This window comes from Manacus candei, unplaced genomic scaffold (genome assembly GCF_025592945.1).
Source record: "Manacus candei isolate 608988 ecotype Guabito, Panama unplaced genomic scaffold, ASM2559294v1 h1tg000008l, whole genome shotgun sequence".
Classification (NCBI taxonomy): Eukaryota; Metazoa; Chordata; class Aves; order Passeriformes; family Pipridae; genus Manacus; species Manacus candei.
Genome location: NW_026138056.1, coordinates 8,957,447 through 8,980,075, shown reverse-complemented (window position 1 = coordinate 8,980,075; position 22,629 = coordinate 8,957,447). Strand labels below are relative to the sequence as shown.

The following is a 22,629-nucleotide window of genomic DNA, read 5'->3' as shown; positions in this document are numbered from 1 at the left end:
TTCTACAGATACATTAAAAAATGATGACAAAAGAAATTGTACCCTCAATAAATGAAATGTGGGGTGGAGGGGTCTAGTGGCAACTGGCATGGAGAAAACTGAAGTACTAAACAATTTTTTGCCTGTGTTTTCACTTTCGATTGCTCCTCCCACAATTCTTGAGTCCCTGAATCTAAAGGCAGGGACTGGGGGAAGGATATTCCCATTCATCAACAGAGAAGATCAGGTTCAAGACCATCTGAGGAACCTAAATGTACAAGTCCGTGGGACCCCATGAGATGCTTCCCAGGGTCTAGAACTGTCAGATGTAGTCAGCAAGCAATTCTTAATGATATTTGAAAAGACCTGAAAGTCAGGCAAAATTTCCAGTAGCTGGAAAAAGAGAAACATCCCACTCATTTTTAAAAAGGAGTACTGTGGGAACTACGAACCACTCAACCTCACCTCAGTGCCCAGTAAGGTCATGCAACGCATCCTCCTGAAAGCTATGTCTAAGCATATGGTTGACAGGGAGGTGGTTAGAGACAGCAAACATGGCTACATGGCTTCACCAAGGGCAAATCATTGGTGGATGAGGGACGAGCAACTGATGTTGTCTGTCTTGAGTTCTGTAAGGCCTTTGATAGTCCCATGCAACATCCTTGTGGCAAAATTGGAGAGATACGGGTTTGACAGATGAACTGTTAAATGAGTAAGAAGTTGGCTGGATGGCCACATTCAAAGACTTGCAGTCAACAGCTCAATGTCCAAATAGAGATCAGTAACACATGGTGTGCCTCACAGGTCTGTATTGGTACTGGTACCGTTCAATATCTTTATTAATGATGTAGTGGGATTGAGTGCAAGCTCAGCAAGTTTGCAGAAAACACCAAGCTGAGTGGCGCAGTTGATAGACACTTGAGGGAATGGATGCTATCCACAGGGACCTTCACAGGGTTCAGAAGTGGGCCAGCATGAACTTCAACAAGGCCAAGTGCAAGGTTCCGCACTTGGGTCAGAGCAATCCCCAGTATCCATACAGACTGGGGGCTGAATGGATTGAGAGCAGCCTTGCCAAGAAGGACTTGGAGATACCAGTCAATCAAAAAGTTGGATGTGAGCCAGCAATTTGTGCTTGTAGCACACAAAAACCCAATCATATCCTGGGCTGTGTAAGAAGTAGTATGACCACCATGTTGAGGGATATGAATCCTCCAGCTATACTCTACTCTTGTGAAACATCCACCTGGAGCACTTTCATCCACCTCTGTGGCCCCTAGCACAAGGCAGACATGGACCTAATAGAGCATGTCCGAGGAGGGCCGTAAAGATGATCAGAGAGCTGGAGTACCTCTCCTGTGAAGACATGTTGAGAGTTGTGGTTGTTCAGCCTGGAGAAGAGAAGGCTTCGTGGAGACCTTATTGCAGTACTTAAAATATGCTTATAAGAAAAATGGGAAGATGCTTTTTACCAAGGCCTGTAGTGACAGGACGTGGCGTAATGGTTTTAAACTGAAAGAGGGTAGATATAGATGGAAAATAAGGAACAAATTCTTTACTGTGAGGGTGATGAGACACTGAAACAGGTTGCCCAGAGAAACTGTAGCTGCCTCAGCCCTGGAAATGTTCAAGGCCAGGTTGGATGGAGCTTTGAGCAATATGATCTAGTGAAATATGTCCTTGCCCGTGTCCGAGGGGTTGGAACAACATAGTCTTTGAAGGTCTCTTCTGTCCTAGACTCTGAACTCACTTGTTAAAAGCTGTGTTTTTCCATACATGATGGAAACTACAAGAAAAATAAGAGCAAAAGCAGTAGAATGAGATACTTCTCTGTTGTGAATTTATCAGTGTTGCTGATGATGCTAAACTGGATGGTGAAGTAGACAGATCAGGAGAGAGCTGTCTTGGAAAGAGACCTGGACAGGCTGAAGCACTGGGCAAGCAAGAACAATGTGAAGTTTAACTGGGCTTTGCCTGTCAGTGTTTGCAGGTCTAGATAATGAAAATTTCTTCACATTTTGCTGTAGTTCAAAATAATTTTAAACTTATGTTTGGTCTGTTGGACAGTATCACCAACATACATTTGCTGTTTTCTCTCTGGGAATACAGTTACCCCAAAGCTTGAAACAGACTTATTGATCAATCAGAGAAGTGATCTAAAGATGGAATGTCAATGTTGTCTTTTTGAAGTGGGTTGATTTTTCTTTTTTTTTTAGTAGTAAAGCAAACTTTTCTACTACTGAAGGAATGGTAAACTTTTTGCAGTATTTTCCTCTGTCGTGTTATTGCCAAAACAGCTTGCTACAGTGGTTTTAAGTCATCATTCACTCTTAAAGAGTGAACAAGCTTCAGGTGTTTATGAGAAACTTTTCATATGCATTTATGTCAGTTCTTGAACTTGTTTGTACTCTGCAATAGGTGACGGAGAAAAAAAGGATTCGTGCTCTGAGTGCACTGAATGTATTCATATTGCTACCACAGAAGCTTTTAAAATGGCTCAAAAGTTGTGGTGGTCGTAAGTCTTCTTGTGGTCATAATTCTGCAATCATAAAGAGATTACAATGATCAAGACTACAAACAGAATAATTTTTAGATCCACTTCTGTAATGACATTACTGGTATATATTTTTTCTAATGTGTTACCATTTCTTGCTCTTGGAGACCATACTGAGGTGTTTTGTGAAATTCTGCAACATGCCAGTGATTCAAATTTGCAAGCTAGCTATGTTAAACTGTCTACTTTTGTTTGTTTTGTACTAGAATTGACTGTTAGAGCAAAGAGCAGTTTTGAGTTTATGTAAGTGTACTGCAGCTGATGCTCCTTATTTGCCACATATCTAAGGCCGTGCTTAACCAATTTCACATGTTGCTGAAGGACCATTATTCTTTGATATGGAATAGTAAGTATGGATCACATAACTGATGCTCAACTGCTGTTGTTCGCAACGAAGAAGGTTGCAAAAAAATGTAGAACTGTTTTTATACTTCAAAAACAACTTGAGGGAAAATGCCACATGCTTCAGTGTTGATGCATGGTACTAATACTCAAGGGATTTCTTTTACATGTCTGAAGCGTATGGCCAGTATAGCTTGCACCTTGCACTGTAGCATTCTGAAGAACCTTGTAAATTGCAGGAAATAAAACTTTCTTTTTAGAGAGTCTGGATGGAAATGTGTTCCTTAAGGCTAAGTGAATAGGTAAGGTAAGTGGGTGTCTGTTTTCTGACTCCTATTTAATAGGGTTATGTTTCTTCAATTTCTTTAGCATTTGCCCTTGCTGAGTTGATTGATAATTCTCTGTCAGCTACATCCCGAAATACCGGTATTCGGAGCATACAGATAAAATTGGTAAGATGGAGATATTCTACCTTTTTTAGGTGTAGTTCACATTATTCCTCTTTATTGGTGCTTCTTGTTGAGTTGTGTTGGTTTTTTTCCCCTCAGTTATTTGATGATTCCCAAGGAAAACCAGCTGTTGCTGTGATCGATAATGGAAGTGGAATGACTTCTAAACAGCTTAAAAACTGGGCTGTATATAGATTGTCAAAGTTTACAAGACAAGGTGACTTTGAAAGGTTAGAAAGTTTTAAATATTTCTACAACCATTAACAAACTGCGAAGGTTCACAAAATACCCTTTTAAGACATAGCTCTGTACCAACACTTAGCTAAAACCTGTCATTTTATGATTACATAATTAGATTTATACTTTTTGTAGGTAGGAAGTTAGAGAAGCTTCATAATATGAAACTGCTCTTCTGATCTTATGGTACTGTGTGAATATTCAGATAGAATAGTAAATGTGAGGATGAGAATTACAGCCTCAGTCTTTTCATATGAGTAACTACTGTAAAAAGTAATGGGGCAGTGGAAAGTGGTAATATGGTTAATGGAAGGTTTTTTGCATTGGAAGCATCTTCAAACAGAATAGCAAAATCTTTCGAACATCTGGAGATAAGTGCATAAAAAGTGGTTCTGGGTCATATGCAAAGAAATTCACTGCTTTTTGAAATTGCTGCAGGTGAGTTCAGCAACAGTGGAAATATACAGTATTCTAAAGCTACAGGTTTAAACTGTGGGTTGCTACCGTTCAAAGGGAGTGTATGTGCAGATTATAACAGGTTAACCTCTACACCTTTTTTTCATTTGGGGCTGCTATGATTTAAAAATAGATGTTTGTCCTAAACTACGTAAGACTGTTTGGGCTGACTTAAGAGACATGGAATTTAATTACTGATAGCATATGCTGTCTTTCCAAGCCTGCATTTAATAGTTGGTTGGCATTATTTCCCATTTTGACTTAAAAGTATTTTTATGAAAGGATGCTGTCAGAAAGGTCAGGCTTTCTTTCTAAGCATTTTCATTTGAATAAGATTTGATTTGTGAGAAGGGACAGAAATGTTTTATAAGAGGACTTAGAAAAATATTTACTTGGTCATCATTCTTTCAGAAAGAATACATCAGGAATCTTAGGCACATACATTTTAATATTACAGTTTTAATAGGTCTAAATTTGAGGATTTTTTAACAAGGTGAAAGCAGTAAGAATTTAATATAAGCTATTTAGATCAGACATTTCATTGTTTTTTTACATTACTTTTGTCTTGAGAAAATTTATTAAGGGCACTTTTTTTCTCAGTGATCATTCAGGATATGTACGCCCTTTGCCAGTGCCTCGTAGTTTAAATAGTGATATCTCTTATTTTGGAGTTGGAGGTAAACAAGCAGTGTTCTTCGTTGGACAGTCTGCCAGAGTAAGTAAATGTCAGTCTTTATTTTAAAACATTTTTACATAATCAGATTGTTATTTCCTAGCTTTTAATCACAGCATTAGACTATTTTATTATGTTCATTTTAAGTCTAATTTTGATTTTAAATGCTGTTTCTTTAATAAAATCAGATGATAAGCAAACCTGCAGAATCTCAGGATGTTCATGAACTTGTCCTTTCTAAAGAGGATTTTGAAAAGAAGGAGAAACACAAAGAAGCAATATATAGTGGTTTCATTCGAAACAGAAAGGTAAATAGCCTTAATACTTTCTCCTTTTTAATTGAAAGCCTTTCCCAGGTTAACGTGATTTAACTATATAATATTTATGTAATACTTATCTGGGGATATCTTCATCTTATTGACTCATTTTCACTCTGGAGAGTAAAAGGAAGTAATAAGAAACTTGAAGACACTGTATCATAAGGCTTTATTTCTACGTGATTCTGTTTTCTCTTGTCAGTTAAAATTAAGGGACAGAAATGCTATATATTTAAAAATACTTTTCTAAACACAGCAATTTTTTTGTTATGTATGAAACATAAAGAAAATGTGTGTTCTTTGAAATAGCAATGAATAAATTAGGGAAACAAATTGCATATGTAGAAATTTGTAGAAGAACTAACTTCTTCTGGGAGAGAAGTCGAGCCAGATCAACAAAACCCAGTGATTTTACAAATATTCATTATTTTGTAAAATAAGTGAACTATTCAGCTGAAAATTAAGATGAACTGTCCTGATGCTTTTCATGAAGAGGAAAAGCTTGAGCAAAAAGCTGTAAGATAAAGGGGAAGACTGAAAAGAACCGTTCTTCGGATATTTTTGAGCAAGGTGGTAAAGGCAAAGAATATAGCTAAGGGTGCAGATGGGAGGCAGAGTGGGTGCTATGTGTGACAAGGTAGTCAGACCTTAAGCCCATATGAAATTGGATATATCAGTGTTCTTGGCCTTTTATATGGGTGAGAAAGGAACAGGAGATAAATAAGGTTTTTATCATGCCAATCTTGGGTCAGTGTCTTGCAACAAAAAATGAATTGTCAGGGGTTTGTTTTTAATCTCTGTACAATATTGTTGAGAAGGTAGAGTCACAAAAATAGACACTATTTTTGTAAATAAAATAGTCTGCTTTTATTTTATTTTGAAAATAAAAGCAGACAAAATCAGCTTTTTTGTAGAGGACACAAATACTTTCCCTCCCATTTAATATTAAAAAGGTGTAAGTTGGAGGAAAGTAGCTGAATGAGGTGTGTAGATACTACTAAAGGTGGTACAAGAAGGTGGTGCAATCAACTGTTGGAAAAGTTGTGGTGATAATATAAAATTAAAGTTGACACAGTTAAAAAATGTAAGTAAAGTTCTATTAGAGGAAAAAAATAACTTGTAACTATCCAAGAGGGAAGAGATGATGTGAAGAACTCAAGTAATAGAAATGAGATGTGAAGGTAATGGATAGATAACTCAGGTTTAGGAATTTTTTTGCCAATCATTGAAATACCTAGGCCAGTTAATTATAGCAATGTGAAATAAAGTGTGTGAATTTGTCTCTTCAATGACATGAAAAATGATCTGCGCTGCACATAGGTGAGCAAGAGAATGCTATGGCAGAAATAGAAGCTGTAATGGATTACTAGGGTGAGAAGAATAATTGAGTCTTTGAGGCATTGAGTTGGTAAAGGAAGTTACTTTTGCAAAGAAATCAAGATGTAATCAATATCAAATATAAGGCACTGTAGAACAAGGCCAGAACACTGAAGAGAAGTGGCGTTGATGGCGCCTCAGCTGATCATCTTCTCTCAAGGGATAATAGGCACCTATCTTTACTGCACTCACTTCCCTGGACCATTTAATATTGCCAATAAGTAAATAGTACTTTTCTAGTTGAGATGGATGCTAAGAATGTAGGGGAAAGTGCCATGGTAGTTTATTCTCTTGGTTAAGGAGAGGTCTTTGATTCCCTGAGAAAAGTAAGTCTTAATAGAACACCCTTGATTAATTATTTCACCACCTATGGGCAGGTAAGACATGTCTCCTTTCATGTCTTAGTGATGTGGGTTTTGCCTGCTTTCCTGCAAAATGAGGCATGAAACTGCATTTGCTACAGCTTATCTGCTCGGTTGTACCAATTGTTTGCAATGACTATAAAGATCTCAATCTTTGTTTTAAAAATAGCTTCTTTTCTGTATGTAGCAAATGTAAAGGAGTATCCGTTGGTCCAGCATGAAGCATGACATCAGCCACTGTGATTTTGTGCAGCTTAGAAACCTGTCATAAGAGTAAAGTGCATCCATCCAGGAAAAGATAACTAGTAGCTTCCATAATTGAGAATTTCTGTTTCTGTGAGATACTACTGGATATTTAATCTGGAAATTCACCATTTCTTTTTTACAGCAAAAGTGTGTTTCTTCCACTTCAGTTTTTTGTTATAGAAAGCAACCTACTTTAAAAGCAAATAATTTTTTTCTGGCTTTGTTTTCTTAAAAAAGACTACACATAATAGTCCCATTTGATGGATGAGAACATGGATATCCCACAGTGTCACATTAAACATGATTAAATCCATTTCTAGGCTGAACACTTCAAATGCTGTGATGTGAGTTGAAAATTAACTGGATCAGGGATGTCACATTCTCAGCTTGTTGACTTTAGTTTGGAAACTTTTATTTTAAGCTTTAATCTCTTCTGATATTTAGCATCATATGTTCTGTTTTACTTTCCTGTTATGTTTTTTAATCTCTTTCAAAGCTGATGGGAGTTCAGAAATTCAGTTTACATTCCTGCTTTTATTATTTTACTCTTTTTGTAGCCATCTGACTCTACTCACATCACAAGTGATGATGAAAGATTTCTTCATAATCTAATATTAGAAGAAAGGGATAAAGAGAGTTTTACAGCAGTTGTCATTACAGGTGTACAACCAGATCACATGCAGTACTTGAAAAACTACTTTCACCTTTGGACGAGGCAGCTGGCGTAAGTTGATGATTTGAAAGATTTTAGTTAAAAGTGGGCTACTAACAAAGTCAGCTAATTATGAATTACTTCCTTTTTGTTCTCAGCCATTGGCCTTCTTCCTGTTAAAGCTGTTCATACATCCTTTGTTGATGCTACAATTAGTTTTCCTATCTAACTGATTTTACAGAAGCTAGAACAACTGAATGTGGCCCCCTAAATCAAAGATATTTACAAGCATCAGCTTTAATGTGACTTGATAATTGATACATAATTATCCAATGTGGGTTATGTGCATTAGTTCTTTCCAGCCATGTCTTGAAATGAAAGAGCTGCCTCCATCTGAAATGGACCTGGTGCAATTATTCAAGTATATGCCCTGTAGCTGTTACAGTAAAACTAATCAGATTTAGCTTTCTGGTGCATCACTGTCAGCTGTAATGGCCTTTTTTCCCTCAAACACCTCCACATACCCTTCTGCCATGCCTTTTGCCACATGTTTCATTCTACTTTAATGGGCTACAGCAGAGCCCTCATTGTTTTGGATGCTTTGAAGTGGAGACGAACCCCTAAAATAACTATGTCTTAAGGCCATGAGAGCACCTTTTGAAGTCTGGAGAAAAAGCAGACAAAATGCTAAGCAATTTGGACATACCGTAAAGTCCTAAGCAATGAGGCCATGTGGAGCTTTTTGCTGGGAAGCAAGATTTCTCCTTGGGGCACATTTAGTGTAGTGGATGTCAGAAGCAAAGCGGTTGCAGGTGCATTCAGTCCCATTGACTCGTATAATCTCATTTTTGTGCATGCCACCACCCTAAGGTTTAAGGATTCAGTCTTTGAAGTTGGAAGAACTAGCTAGCTTGCTGAGAAGTTGAAGTAAATGGAGTTAAGTTCCTCAGTTTTCTCAGACTTCGTATCTATGAAATGAATTAATCTACCTGATCGTACTTTTGAAGTTTCTTAAATGAGCAAAAATGCCCATTAGAAAATACTGTTTATAAATAGAAGAATTGAGGACATCCATGACTCTTGCCTATATTCACATATTTGTAAATAAATTAAGGATAGTGACTGTTGGTTAAATGTTTCTATTACTATTAGATGATTGATACAAAACTGGTATCAGAAACAAAGTGGGGAAAGCTTTGTTTGTAGTTCTTTCTCATCTCCAGAGTGCAGAACAATTTACAGTAGTTTTTTAGTTTGTGCTTTGATGTAAAAGATCTGGTAACCATGTAACAATCATAGGGGTTTTTTTCACTTATGCATCTTTTTCCAATTTGTTTCCAACTATTTTATCCAAAAATTGGATATTTTAATAGAAATATGAGCTTATTTAGATTTTTTTTAAAATTATAATGTGCAGTTTCTTAATTTCACTTTCTGGTTCTGGACATTTTTTTTTTAAAATGTATTTCAGACATATCTATCACTACTATATTCATGGACCAAAAGGAAATGAAACTAATGCTGTAGCAAAAGACATAAGCCCTTTCAACAACATCGACATTCAGGTAAGAGGTTTTATACATATTAGTCAAAAGTCTTCTTTAATGGCAGTTTATTTCATATTGTGCCTGTTTCTCTTTATTCATGCATTTTGAACTACAGCATTTTAAGATGTGTATGTAATTTAATTTTTTTAAAGCTAAACTATTTATCGTTGCAGCATAGGACCTAATTCATTTGCTAACAGTCAAGTGTCAAAATGCTAATTACTTTGTCTTTTGATCTAAGGAAAAATCAACTTGTTTTCTTCCAGATTTCAATGTTCGAAAAAGGAAAAGTACCAAAGATTGTCAATCTGAGGGAGATCAAAGATGACATGCAGACATTGTATATAAATACTGCGGCAGATAGTTTTGAGTTTAAGGCACATGTTGAAGAAGAAGGTATAGTGGAAGGCATCATCCGATATCATCCTTTCCTGTATGATAAAGAAACATACCCTGATGATCCATGCTATCCATCAAGTGAGTGAAATGTTTTGCTACTTGTCAGTCCTATCATAGACAATCCCACTACTCTAAACGTTTAAATGAAATAAAAGCTAAAACAATTGAAATTGAAGTGCAAATTATTACCTGATTTAAGTTGTGTCAGAACAAAAAAGTTCGTGTTCTTTGGATGAACAGATCCTGTGAATAAATTGGCTGTTGTGGTTACTTGTTTGTGTAAACCTGATCTTTGGCATAACACTGATTTCAAACTATAAACTCTCATGGACTGTAGTCAGATTGAAACTTTCCATCTTCCTGACTGTTAGATCTTTGCTCCAAGAAATTAATAAAATACCAGCAGTTAGATTCAAAACATTCTGATAGCAGAATACTGCAAAGGACAACACATAGTCTGAAGTCCTTAATTTAAAATTAGTTTATTCAGTCGTGATGAGTTTTCAAATGCTGAGGGGTTTAAAATATACTGTGTTGGTTTTTTTTTGTTTTTTTTTTTTACAAAATCTTGAGCTTAATTGTGAAGAGATTTTATGATATTAGAAGAACATCAGTTGAAACTAAGAGGAAAAATAATACTTATTCAAATTCAAAACTTTCAAATTTGGTAGATTTGGTAATATTTAACTCCTATTTAAAATTTTTACTTAGCTTGCCTAGTTTTTCTGCTTGGTATATTTAAAATATGAAAAAAATCCCTTATGCTGTATATAACTAGCTTGATATCATGTGCACTGCTACTGTGCTCAACTTAATTTAGTCTACACTGGTTTTTTATATTAGTTTTTTTAATGAATTTATGCGAGAAGACTGTGTTGTTTTTGTTTGTTTTTTTTAAATCAAGGATTAAACGATGATGATGATGATGACTGCTTTATAGTAGAAAAAGGTGCCAGAGGAAAAAGGCCTATTTTTGAATGTTTTTGGAATGGTAGATTAATACCATACACAACTGTGGAAGAGTAAGTGGTAATCTGTTTCTACAGTGTAAACCAGTCTGTTTCCATAATGTAAACCTCTCTTTATAAAGGCAGATTTTAATGTCTTTCTCCTTTGGTTTCAGTTTTGACTGGTGTGCTCCTCCAAAGAAGAGAGGATTGGCACCAGTCGAATGCTACTACAGAATTTCTGGTGCATTGTTTACCAATGATAAGTTCCAGGTCAGCACAAACAAACTCACTTTCATGGATCTGGAGCTGAAGCTAAAAGATAAAAATACTCTGTTCACGAGAATCTTCAATGGACAGGTAATAGTTGCATTATGTTAAGTATTTCTTCTTGATAAAGTTTAATGCACATGATACAGAAACCTTTGCTCACTGCTAATTTGCTCATATCACTGAATATTGCCTGGTTCTAAATAACGTTCACCTTGTGCATTTTTGCAGGACTTTGTAGCAGATATGTCTCTGTTTTAGTGAGTTAAATCTGAGAAAACAAGACTCAGTATTTTTCCCTTTATTTTCTCAAACAGTTACTTTGTTTAGATGTTATATGACAGTTTTTGTAGAAAGACACCTTCATGGAGGAATATGGCTGCTGGGGGAAACACTTTTCTTTGGCTTGAAGTGTAGCTTTCCTAGAATTTTGTCACGTTTTCAAGATGAAGAATCCTTGGGGTTTGGTTTTGTTGTTTGGGTTTTTTTTATGTTTGAGTACAGTATCTCTGTACTCTTGAAATTGTTCCGGCTTCTGAAGTGGTCAGATTTAAATTTTTTAATACATTGCTAATATGTATTTCTTTTGTAATCTCTTCATAGGAGCAGCGAATGAAAATTGACAGAGAATTTGCTTTGTGGCTCAAAGACTGTCATGAAAAATATGACAAACAGATAAAATTCACAGTTTTTAAAGGAATAACTGTACGTACTGATATACCATCCAAAAGATTGCAGAGCCCTTGGACAATGTATGCTGCAATAGAGTGGGATGGAAAAATATACAAAACCGGACAGCTGGTAAGTTAGTTGCTCACTGATGTTGGGGTTTTGCTTGTTTTGTCATAGGTGATTTGAACCCTCTAAAAGGCAGATACTATGTATTTGATGCAGAAGTAATGCATTGCCATTAATTGTTGTCTTCTCATTGCAGGTGAAAAGTATTAAGACTCATCCAATATTCTATGGAAGTATCGAGAAATTTTTTTTGTATGGAGACCATGATGGAGATATATTTGCCACTGGAGGAGAGGTTCAAATTGCTTTGGTAAGACGAATATAGAAGGGATTCACACACCTAGTTTACCTATGAAATCTTTAAACAAAATCCTGTGTCAGATTTATTTAAATGACTTTTAAACTGTTGAAAATTATGTGGGTTTTGAGATTCAACAATCTAGAAATATTCAAACTAGTTACTGTGGTTTTAATATAAATATATTAAAATTATTATCCAGTGTCAACAATCTAATTCATTTAAATTTGCATATCAAATAGAGTATCACAGTTGGTATCAATAGTATGTTTGCAACCATTCTTAACCGTTGTGATTTCAGCAAATTTTAGAACAGTGTCTTGTGCTGTCTACAGGTAGTATTTATTAGCTTGTTGCATTGTGTCTATGTCAACTTGTCTAGTCCCTTGGTCTTCTCTGACATACTGTAATCTGGCCATTTATAACTGCACTGAATTTTTATTTCAGGAACCACAGGCGTTGTATGCTGAAATGAGAATTATTCCAATCTCAAAACTTGACAGAACAGTGTCTGAGAAAGTCGTTAAAAAGTACATAGAGGATGAAATGGCAAGGTAAGCACTGAGTTGTAATTATATAATTGTGGAGTTTCTAATTACAGTTTTAGTATTTCTTCAGCAACAAAAAGAAGTTCAGTTTTATTCCCAAATGGGAGAGCAGTCAGCTGTTTCAGTAGAAACAAAATTATAAACCAAGAAGAAATAGTTCAGGGTTTGGGGTTTTTTTTTCTACCCCAAAATAGCTTTCTGTATATTCAACTAAAGATAAATTACCCTTTCGTTATATCACTGAAAAACTGTTCATCCTTTCTTTTTTATTAGACTTCCTGACAGATTATCAGTAACATGGCCTGAAGGAGATGAGTTATTACCAAATGAAACAAGATTTGCTGGTACACCAATAGGTATATTTTTTTTCTTCCAAATAATAAAACATTAAATGCCAAATAAAAAATGTATTATGCACTCTTGTTAAAAAAGGAAGCATACAGCAATCTCTGATCACTTATAATCCACAGTATATTTTAAAAGTCCATTATTTTTCCTTTTAAATATAGGAGCGTTAAGAATAGAAATTTTGAATAAAAAAGGAGAAGCAATGCAAAAACTTCCAGGTACAAGCCATGGAGGTTCAAAGAAACTTCTCGTTGAACTCAAGGTTATTTTACATTGTAAGTATTTCAGTATATTTAATTATCTTTATTATTTTATAAATGCATAATGGATAATGTATTTCTTTGTGTATATACATATAATAAGTATAAATCTAGTGATTTACTGTTTTGTGGTTTCCAGTTGTGGGTGCTTCACTTGATATTCTGACATTGCATTGTTGAAGAATTGCATTCTGTCTAAGGCAGATGAAATTACTCAGTTTTGTGTTGAACACATATTAGAACACTAAATTCTCTGAAAACTCCAATTCTACCATGTTAAATGTATTTGAAATTTATAGAAAGTTAAAATCTTTTTTACCTAGTTTATTTCTATATATGATAGGAAAATCCAATTCCTTTATCATTTTAGAGTTGTAAAAAATACCTTTCTGAAGCACTGAGATTATTATAGTGATACATGTGAAAGAAAACCAAATAGAAGTATCTTAGCTTCAGTTTAGTATACGTGTCATGAGAATACACATCATATTTTAATGGCACTCATTATTTGGGAACTGTCTGCTGTGCATGACCCCTGTGCAGTGTAGTGTGCTGGGGCATAAAGAGATTGGAATTAAAAAAAAGGTGTTCATGTATTACAGATTATCAGCATGACAAATCAGTGTTATGCCACCTTAACTGAGATAGACCATCCTGAGTTCAGGATGTATGGACTTGAGAGAGATATGGTGTTTTTATTATCCTATTTTGTCAGTGTTGTTCCTAGGAGAAATAAACCCCTTTGCTTCTGATCACTGAAAAGTTTGCCTTCAGACCTATTGTGTCTCCTGACTACTTGATTCATTGATGAAAATTTGTGCTTAAAACTGTTTCTACTGCTTCCTGTCTTTTTTCTCTAGTCAATTGAGGTATCACTAGGGTAGTTCCCCTGTTCTTCACCAGAACAGTGAGTAAATCCTCTAAGTGCAGATTTGGGCATGGCATACCTGTCAAACTCAAACCCCTAATTGTACAAATAAGAGTAACATGGTTACAACCGTATGAAGGCCAACAGCAAACACAGTGTACAAAATGTTTCTCTTTCAATGAATGGAATACTTGGCAGAATGTACTGTGGACTGAGTACACACACAGAGATGAGCTACAAGAAACTTCATACCTCATCTGTTAGTAGAGAGTCTTATTATGCAAGATTTAGTTCAAAATTGGAGTTTGAATTAGGGTTGAGAGAATGATAAAGCAGAGGGGTCTGATGGGCGTTGAAACAGCTGCCAAAGGAAAGGGTGGGATAGCAGGAGAACTAGACTATGAGAAACTACTTGTCTGAGCTGAGTTAGGAACACTTTGTGCAGGGAAGAAAGGGCTGGGAAGACATCTGGGATATGAGGAATGTTTTTATCTGGGCTATGATGAAGTGGGACTTGAAAGTTTTGGCCATAAAATAAGGTTAGGTTGACCTTTAATTATGACTTTATGGTAATGAAAGTAATGCAGACACTTACTCAGGAAGGCCTCTACCATCTAAAGTGTTTAAATTTACTATTATAGATGAGAATTTCAATCCTATTTTCTTCTACTGTTAATGTTTCTGTTTGATTCATTGTATATCAAAAAATAAAGTGGTTTTGAGCTGAGGGAAAGAGAAAGCTGGAGTGACTAGGTGAAGCAGGAGCATGAAGGGTTACCAAATAAAGGCTGCTACTTTATGTCATGTGTCTGAGGCTAGCAATTTTTAATTAAAATAGGATTAGCTGTGATCAATGTGTTTAATTGGGGAGCTGAGTTGATATTTAGTAGATCTAGAAGTGATAGTAATAATAAGTGATAGTAGTGCTTAAAAAAAATGCAAACTTATGGTGTAAAATTTAAATACTGGTAGCTAAGTGTTTGTTTTGCAGCACCTACTGAGAATAAAGAAATAATTTCCCATATCAGTCAACATGGAGGCAAATGGCCATACTGGTTTAAGAAAATGGGTAAGTTTGCATATTCAGTATCTTGAGGTTTGGTTTTTGTTTTGTTGGTTGGTTTTGTTTTTTGGTTGGAGAGGGGATATTTTCTTTCTAAGTGTATTTTTATCTTTGTTTAGAAAATCTTCAGAAACTTGGGAACTACTCCTTGAAACTGCAAGTAGTATTGAATGAAAGTAATGCAGACACTTATGCAGGGAGGCCTCTACCATCTAAAGTATTTAAATTTACTATTATAGGTAAGAATTCCTATCTTATTTTCTTCTACTGTTGCTATTTCTAGTTGATTCATTGTATATCAGAATTATTCATGTTTTAGTTGAGAGGTAATTTTCAGCACTGAAAAGTAGCATGTGCATGTCAAATATGAAGCATTTCCAGGGAAAAAAAGGTTTTCCTAATAGGTTTTGATCTGACCTGTAGTGTGTTGGCTCTGCTGTACAGTCAATTTTACAAAAAAAAAAAAGTTTTGATGCAATCTAAAGCTCCCTGATGTGAACTTTCCCAAACGTATTTAGAAAAAGAAACTTCTACTTAATTAGAATCACTCTTTTTCCTCATGCCATGGACATAAATATTCTTTCATAAAACTAGTATTTATTATGCCAACTTTCATGCATAAACCACAGAAACTCATTAAAGAAACAGGTTATACATTTGAAATATGCATGTTGAGATTGAAGTCTTTTTTTTTTTTTTTAATTAAGGGAAGAATCCTGTGCAAAACTAAATTCTCATTTGATTGTATTGAGTCTGTCTCTTTGGGTTAACCATCATAAAATACTTAACTAGAATACCAGAATAAAAATAATACTGTTAAATATGTTTAATGTTAATCTATCTTACCTTACACTCTGGTATGTGTATATGTATGTGGCCTACAGTAGTCTGTATAGATCTTATCTTCCCCCAAAAATTCATAAATTTCATTTTTAATGACACTGTTGAAGACTGTAAGACACACAATGTACAGTTACAGCGTGCTTTTGGTATGGTTTTACTAATCCTGTGTCTCTTACCCTCTAAGATGATTTCATTTCCTGATTTATTTGTCTGCGTTTATCTGTTAGTAGTTGGTTACTTTCTGTTTATAAGCCTTTCCTCCGTGGCTATTTATATTTATGTTCCCCTTCAGAAAGGATAGGCAAAGAAGAAGTGGTGGGGTAGCCTGGGAGTGTTTTGACTTTCTAGAGCTTGATGATGGTGACAATAGGGTTGAGTGTTTGTGTAAGAAGTGGGGGGAAGGCCAACAAGGCAGATGTTGTGATGGGAGTCTGTGTTAAAGACCACTTAACCAGGATGAACAGGTGGTGAAATATATAAGCAACTGGGAGAAGTATAACAATCACTAGCCCTTGTTCTCCTGGGGGGCTTCAGCTAAGCAGATATCTGCAGGAAATACAGCAGAGAGGAAACACTCTAGAAGATTCCTGGAGTGTGTGGAACATAACTTACTGACACAGCTGGTGAGGGAGCCAACCAGGGAGGGAACCCCACTGGACTTACTGTTTGTGAACAGCAAAGGACTGGTGGGTTATGTGATGGTCAGAAGCTGGCTTGGTCTTGGGCACATTGATCAAATGTATACAAAATTATAGTTTTCTATTCTTGAAGAAGTAAGGAGGATGGTTAACAGAACTGCCACGTTGGATTTCCAGAGGGCAGACTTTGGCGTGTTTAGGAGACTGGTTGACAGAATCCCTTGGGAGGCAGTCCTGAAGGGCAAAGGAGTCCATGAAGGCTGGACATTCTTCCAGAAGGAAATCTTAAAGCCAGAGGAGCAGGCTGTCCCCGTGTGCTGAAAGACAAGCTGGCAGGGAAGAAGACCAGCCTGGCTGAACAGAGAGCATTGGCTGGAACTCAGGTGAAAAAAAAAGAGAGTTTGTGGCCTTTGGAAGAGGGGACAGGCAACTCAGGAGGACTACAAGGATGTCATGAGGTTATGCAGGGAGAAAATTCCGAAGCCCAATTAGAGCTTAATCTGGCTACTGGTATAAAAGACAACAAAAAATGTTCTATAAATACATTAGGAAGGCTAATGAGGACTAAGGAGAATCTCCATCTTTATGGATGTGGAAGGGAAGCAGAGTGGAAAAGGATAAGGTTCTTAATGCTTTCTTTGCCTCAGTCTTTAATAATAAGACCAACTGTTCTCCAAGTACCCATCCCCCTGAGCTGGAAGACAGGGACAAGGAGCAGAATGAATAATCCAAGGGGGCAAATGGTCAGCAATACCATAGAAACACACAAGTCTATAGGGCCAGATGGGGTCCTTCCAAAGGAAGGAGGGAGCTGGTGGTAGTGGTCACTGAGCCCTTTCCATCATTTACCAGCAGTCCTGGCTGACCAAGGTGGTCCCAGTTGTCTGGAGGTGAGTAAATGTGATGCCCATCTGCAAGAAGGGCTGGAAGGAGGATCCAGGGAACTACAGGCCCATCAGCATGACCTCAATACCAGCAGTGGTCATGGAGCAGATCATCCTGAGTTCCATCACACAGCATGTACAGGACAACCTCCTGTGTTTTAGTGTGTGCCCATTGCCTCTGGTCCTCTGTCACGGGAAAGAGTCTGCCTCCACTTTCTTTACACTCTCCCTTCAGTTATTTACAGACATTGATAAGATCCCCATGAATCTTCTCCAGGCAGAGCAGCCCCAGCTCTCCCAGCCTTTCTTCATATGAGAGATCACAGAATCACAGAATGGTTTGTGTTGGAAGGGACCCTAAAGATCATCTAGTTCCAACCCTCCTGCCATGGGCAGGGACACCTTCCACTAGACCAGGTTGCTCAAAGCCCCATCCTACCTGGCCAAGAACACTTCCAGGAATGGGGCAACAACAGCTTTTCTGGGAAAATTATTCCAGTGCATCACCACCCTCCAGTCCCTTCATCATCTTCATGACCTTTTGCTGGACTCTCTCCAGTATGTCCATGCTTCTGTGTTGTAAGGTAATATGCCCAGAACTGGACGTAGTACTCCAGGTGTTGCCTCACATATGCTGAGTAGAGAGGAAGGATCACCTCCCTCCACCTACTGGCAACACTTCTAACACAGCCCAAGAAGGTTATTGCTCCTTTTGCAGCAAGAGGACATTGTTGGCTTGTGTGCACTCTGTTATCCACCAGGACCCCAGGCCATCTTCCACAAAGCTGCTTTTGAGGCACTTGGTTGACAGCTTGGGGGCTGTTCTTGCTGAATTTTATGAGGTTTCTGACAGCCTATTTCTGCAGTCTGTTGAGGTCCCTCTGGATGGCAGCACAACTCTCAGGTTTATCAACCATTCTTCCCAGTTTTGTATCATCAGCAAACTTGCTGAAGGTACAATCTACCCCATCATCCAGATCATCAGTGAAGATGTGAAACAGAATCAAACCCAGTATTGACCCCGGGGGTAACCCCTACTTAACTGCCTTCCAACAAGACTTCATGCCACTGATAACCACTCTCTGTGGTTATTTTTTCACTGTGAGGGTGACCTAGTGCTGGACAAGTTGCCCAATATGTTATGGAGTCTGCATGCTCTGGGATATTCAGAAGTTGTCTGGACATGTTCCTAGGCAATTTGCTCTAGGGTGACCCTGCTTGAACCAGGGTCACAAGCCTCTGGCTTGAGCCAGAGGACCTCCAGAAACCCCTTCCAACCTCAACCATTCTGTGAATCTACAAGAGGGTGGGGAAAGAGGAAGGTAAAAAAAATACTAAATTCCTTTGTGTTCAAAATGGATATTTTCATTACAATTTTGGTAGATAAAGCTAACATCTGTTTTCAGAAGATCAAGAAAAAAAAATCATTGTTTCCAGTAGCCTCCTATTTCTTCCTCTTCTTCAGAAGAGGCTCTGAATGCAAACCCTTTAGGCAGAAAAGAGTTCTTTGTATCATATTCTTCTAAAATCTTTTTCTTATTGGCACAGTAGAAAGAGGTATTCTTGTATGATAATACAGGAAAAAAATGTTTGGCATTGCTTGAGAAAAGTAACTATCTAAACATATGTCTGAAAACTTGTCATTGAAGTCTCAAGATATTTCCAAGAAAAGAAAAAAAAAATCTCTGAACAAAAATGAACCGTGTCTGCTCCTTTATCTCTTTATCAAAATGAAAAGAGAATCTTTAAAGTTGTGAAGTTGTATTTTGCATTTGAAAAATTTTTCTCAGTAGTAGTGTGGCTTTCCCCTGTATAGAAGCATTCAATTAAAGATTCCTGAGCCATAACATTTGAAATGAATCGCCTTGGAAAGGAATATAAACTTGAAAAAATCTAATTAACTAATAGTTTGAATCTTTTAACACAAGGGATACCAAAAGCAACTTTTGCTATGTATTGCTGCTTTTTTATTCAATATTTTTAATATGTGGAGTCTTGAAAATTGAATATTTCAAGTCTTTATTGTTGCAGTGTTTTATGTTGTCTCAAAGGCAGCCATAAATCTTCACACTCGTTATTCCAAAATATTAATATTTGTGTGACCTTTTATGTATGTAGATTCTGAGAATAAAAAAAAAAACAATCTAAACTGAAAAAGCAGCATTTTTGTCTGAGGAACAAAATATTTTATTTCTCTATTTATAGTTCTTGATAAACTAAAAAATCATCATAAATGCTGGTTAAAACTAAATTTCCTAACTTTTTTTTACATGGTTATTTTCCTGTTATTTTCTCAAATCATTTTACAGTTTTATCATTCACTTGTAAGTAAAACTGTAGGCACTGTAAGATTGAGGTCTTTTTCTTGTCATAACCAGTAAATAATTTTGGCCAGTACAAGGTGTCATCTCTTGGGCAAAGGAATCTCTTTGATAATGACACCCGTGGGTAGTGAAAGTAGTTGTTAATTTGAGTTCAAAATTATTTCATAGGACATATATTTACTGTGTAGTTCAGCAGTGCATTGCTTCTTTATTCTAAAGGCCGGTTGGTCAAGACAGTTCAATTCCACAAAACATGACTCTGATTTACAAGCTCCCATTTGTTACCATTCTGCTTGTTCTCATTTATTAGGGCCTAATTGGAGGCAGTCTAATGGGGCCAGATTTCACAGGGAGGATGCACTCACATTTTTTTTTCTAATACACATTATTACTCATCTTTATCTCTCAGATTTGGGGTAGTTGTAGAACAAAAATGTTTTGCTGCATAAATGATTTTATTTTACTGTAATTAAAGCACTTAAATGTTTAAAAAAAGCTGTCTGCGAGGAACTTGTCCAGTTTCAGGTGCTGTAGTGATGTTCTAAATACTGTCCTGTTATATTTCTTATGCTGTTATGTTTTAACTATTGTTTTATGTTAGTGTAAGTTAAAAGAAGACTATCAATCAGTAAACAATAACTTTGGTTGCATATTCTGAACAGCCTGTTTACTTTGCAACTGCAAACCACTTGACTTAATTACAACCTTAATCAAGAAAAATCCATTGAGCACATGTAATTCTTTCTAAACATGTGTTATTCTTTTCTCTTAGAGGGCAAACCAGAGAAATTTTCGGTTGGTCTTTTGGAGCTTCCTTTTCGAATTGGAGTACCTTTTAGTATTCCTTTGGAATTACAGGATGAATTTGGTCATGCAACACACTTGTCATCCCGCATTAGACCAATTCTTGAAGCTAGGTAATTCAACCATCTCTCCTTTTTTTTGTCCTTTCTTCATGTGACAATAATATAGTAATACTTCAGGGGTTGTCTCAGTGATATACGGGATTTCTTTCACATAAATTAGATGGCATTTTTGCTTTTATTTCCATAAGAGTATCTGAAAGTATCTTGTATAGCAAAACACGGTATTTGTTTTTAAATTTATTCTGTTGTGTTTTCTATATATTTTTCTAGTGGATTAACATTGAAGCATGACGACATACCTGTGGGAACAAAGTGTGTCATTAAGAGTGTCACTGCTAAAGGCTGTATCAATAGTTGCCAGGGCAAGGTAGGCTAACATATTTAAAGTTGAAGTAACATAGTTCAAAAAAACCCACAGAACAAGTAATTTTTATGTAAAATGAATTGTCACATAGTGTTAGGTAAGTTTGACCTACACTAATGACTGCAGGTATTTAGTTTATTTATTTTTAGGGATATTTTCAATTTGTCCCTTATAGTTCTACCCTGAGCAGTTTGTCTTTCTCATAGCTGCACTCTTTTCACTGATGGAACTGGAGCTGGAGGGGCTGAGCACCATATGGATGGATGTGTGGTAGAGTGTGCCCAGCAGACTAAATCAGCTGTCTGAGTTTGAACTGGTGCTGAAATTGGTTTAAGCCAAATCATCCTGGTGACTTTTGCACTGAATTATCACAGGGAACACTGAAATCTTTCATTCTTGTAGTTGAGATGATGAGTAGTAATAGTTAATGTTGGGGATATCTGCTCAAGATTCTTTAAATGTTTCCAAAATGTTGGTAGCAAATACGTTTTCCAAATCCATCCTGTTACTGATGGATTCCCAGCACTTAGTCAAGCTGTTAATTTACTGTAAAAACAGAAACCTGTGTTACATGCTAAAAATATTTCTTTCATAAAACAGATCTTAATGTCTCTGATAAATAGAGATTTGAAGATTTAAAAAAAAAATAATTTAAAATCATGTATATGCTGTGTTTACACAGTATTCTAACCAGGTCCTAATCCTTTCATTTAGTCTTGTAGTCTACCACAGTAAAAAGAAAGCTAGGAACTGAGGTAGTGTTGACATTGTTGCTTAGAAAAAAAGCAAAAAAAGTTACTGGTGGAAAGATGTGTAAGGAAAAGAGGCAAACTCTTATGGCAAACTGGAGAGTTTTGAACATAGTAGATTTTGTAGGCAAAGCTGAGCATTTAAGGCAAAGTGCAAGAATAATGACATAAAATAGAGGTGGATTATGGGAAATAAAGTGTGTAGGAGCAAAAGTGCCAGGCTGGAGCAAGACCTAAGTTTGGTGAGGGCAAGACCAAGAGCCATTTAAGGAACTTGTAGTACAGAAATAGTATCATATTATAATAGTTGAAAAGAAGAGGTGTTACTTTCTCATGTTGCTTAATTGCATAAAATGTCAGAGACAATACTGGACCTGGCACTGAAAGTAGTGGTTCTAATTTATATGAAAAAAGAACTGTTTAAGATAGTAATGAAAAAAAATGACAAAAAGCAGGACTGTGGTACAGCAGAATAAAAGCAACAGATAATTTTAAAACATAAATACAGTGTAATTTTCAGTGCTTAATTAAAAATTAGGAAGCAGAGAAGAACATAGGAGAAATTTTCAATACTTTAAAAGTTGATTTTAAAATGGTAGCAGAACAGCTGAAATATCTCAAGAGAAACAATAATTTAGAAGAAGAAAGTGAATGAGAGAACAAAAAGAGAACTGGAGAGCATGGAAAAAATACTGTTTTTCAGAGGTAGAAGTAAGGAAAAAAACTGTTGAAGGAATAATCATACCAAATGGAGAAGAGAAACTCAGCTAAGATAGGAAATACAGCATCTCACGGTTGTCAATGAAGGAAGCACTGATAGAGATGAAAGAGAAAGCAGACTTCATTTACTTCTGTAGTCATTGATTCAGTTCCCCCCAAACCAGTCAAGACAGAAATACATTTTCATTGTGGATGGAATCAACAAGAAAATTTTAGGAGTAATATGAAGACGATTCCTTTAGGATTTTGAATACAGTCAGGAGAAGGTTGAAGAAGGTAGTTTATAAAGGGAAAATATTTCTTTGTTCTTC

The 22,629-nt window shown here is 36.3% G+C and overlaps 1 protein-coding gene across 1 annotated transcript in view; it reads left to right on the top strand.

Annotated features, from left to right (window-relative positions):
- SMCHD1 (structural maintenance of chromosomes flexible hinge domain containing 1) overlaps positions 1 to 22,629 on the top strand; it is a 74,303-nt gene that overhangs the window by 14,104 nt on the left and 37,570 nt on the right. Inside the window, exons 4-21 of the mRNA XM_051774659.1 lie at positions 3,245 to 3,327; positions 3,424 to 3,554; positions 4,618 to 4,732; positions 4,879 to 4,998; positions 7,550 to 7,716; positions 9,116 to 9,209; positions 9,458 to 9,668; positions 10,495 to 10,612; positions 10,714 to 10,897; positions 11,411 to 11,608; positions 11,742 to 11,855; positions 12,291 to 12,397; positions 12,665 to 12,747; positions 12,901 to 13,014; positions 14,859 to 14,936; positions 15,050 to 15,169; positions 20,392 to 20,536; positions 20,756 to 20,852. Coding sequence (XP_051630619.1) covers positions 3,245 to 3,327; positions 3,424 to 3,554; positions 4,618 to 4,732; positions 4,879 to 4,998; positions 7,550 to 7,716; positions 9,116 to 9,209; positions 9,458 to 9,668; positions 10,495 to 10,612; positions 10,714 to 10,897; positions 11,411 to 11,608; positions 11,742 to 11,855; positions 12,291 to 12,397; positions 12,665 to 12,747; positions 12,901 to 13,014; positions 14,859 to 14,936; positions 15,050 to 15,169; positions 20,392 to 20,536; positions 20,756 to 20,852 — 2,279 coding nt within the window. The remainder of the gene's footprint in view (positions 1 to 3,244; positions 3,328 to 3,423; positions 3,555 to 4,617; positions 4,733 to 4,878; positions 4,999 to 7,549; positions 7,717 to 9,115; positions 9,210 to 9,457; positions 9,669 to 10,494; positions 10,613 to 10,713; positions 10,898 to 11,410; positions 11,609 to 11,741; positions 11,856 to 12,290; positions 12,398 to 12,664; positions 12,748 to 12,900; positions 13,015 to 14,858; positions 14,937 to 15,049; positions 15,170 to 20,391; positions 20,537 to 20,755; positions 20,853 to 22,629) is intronic.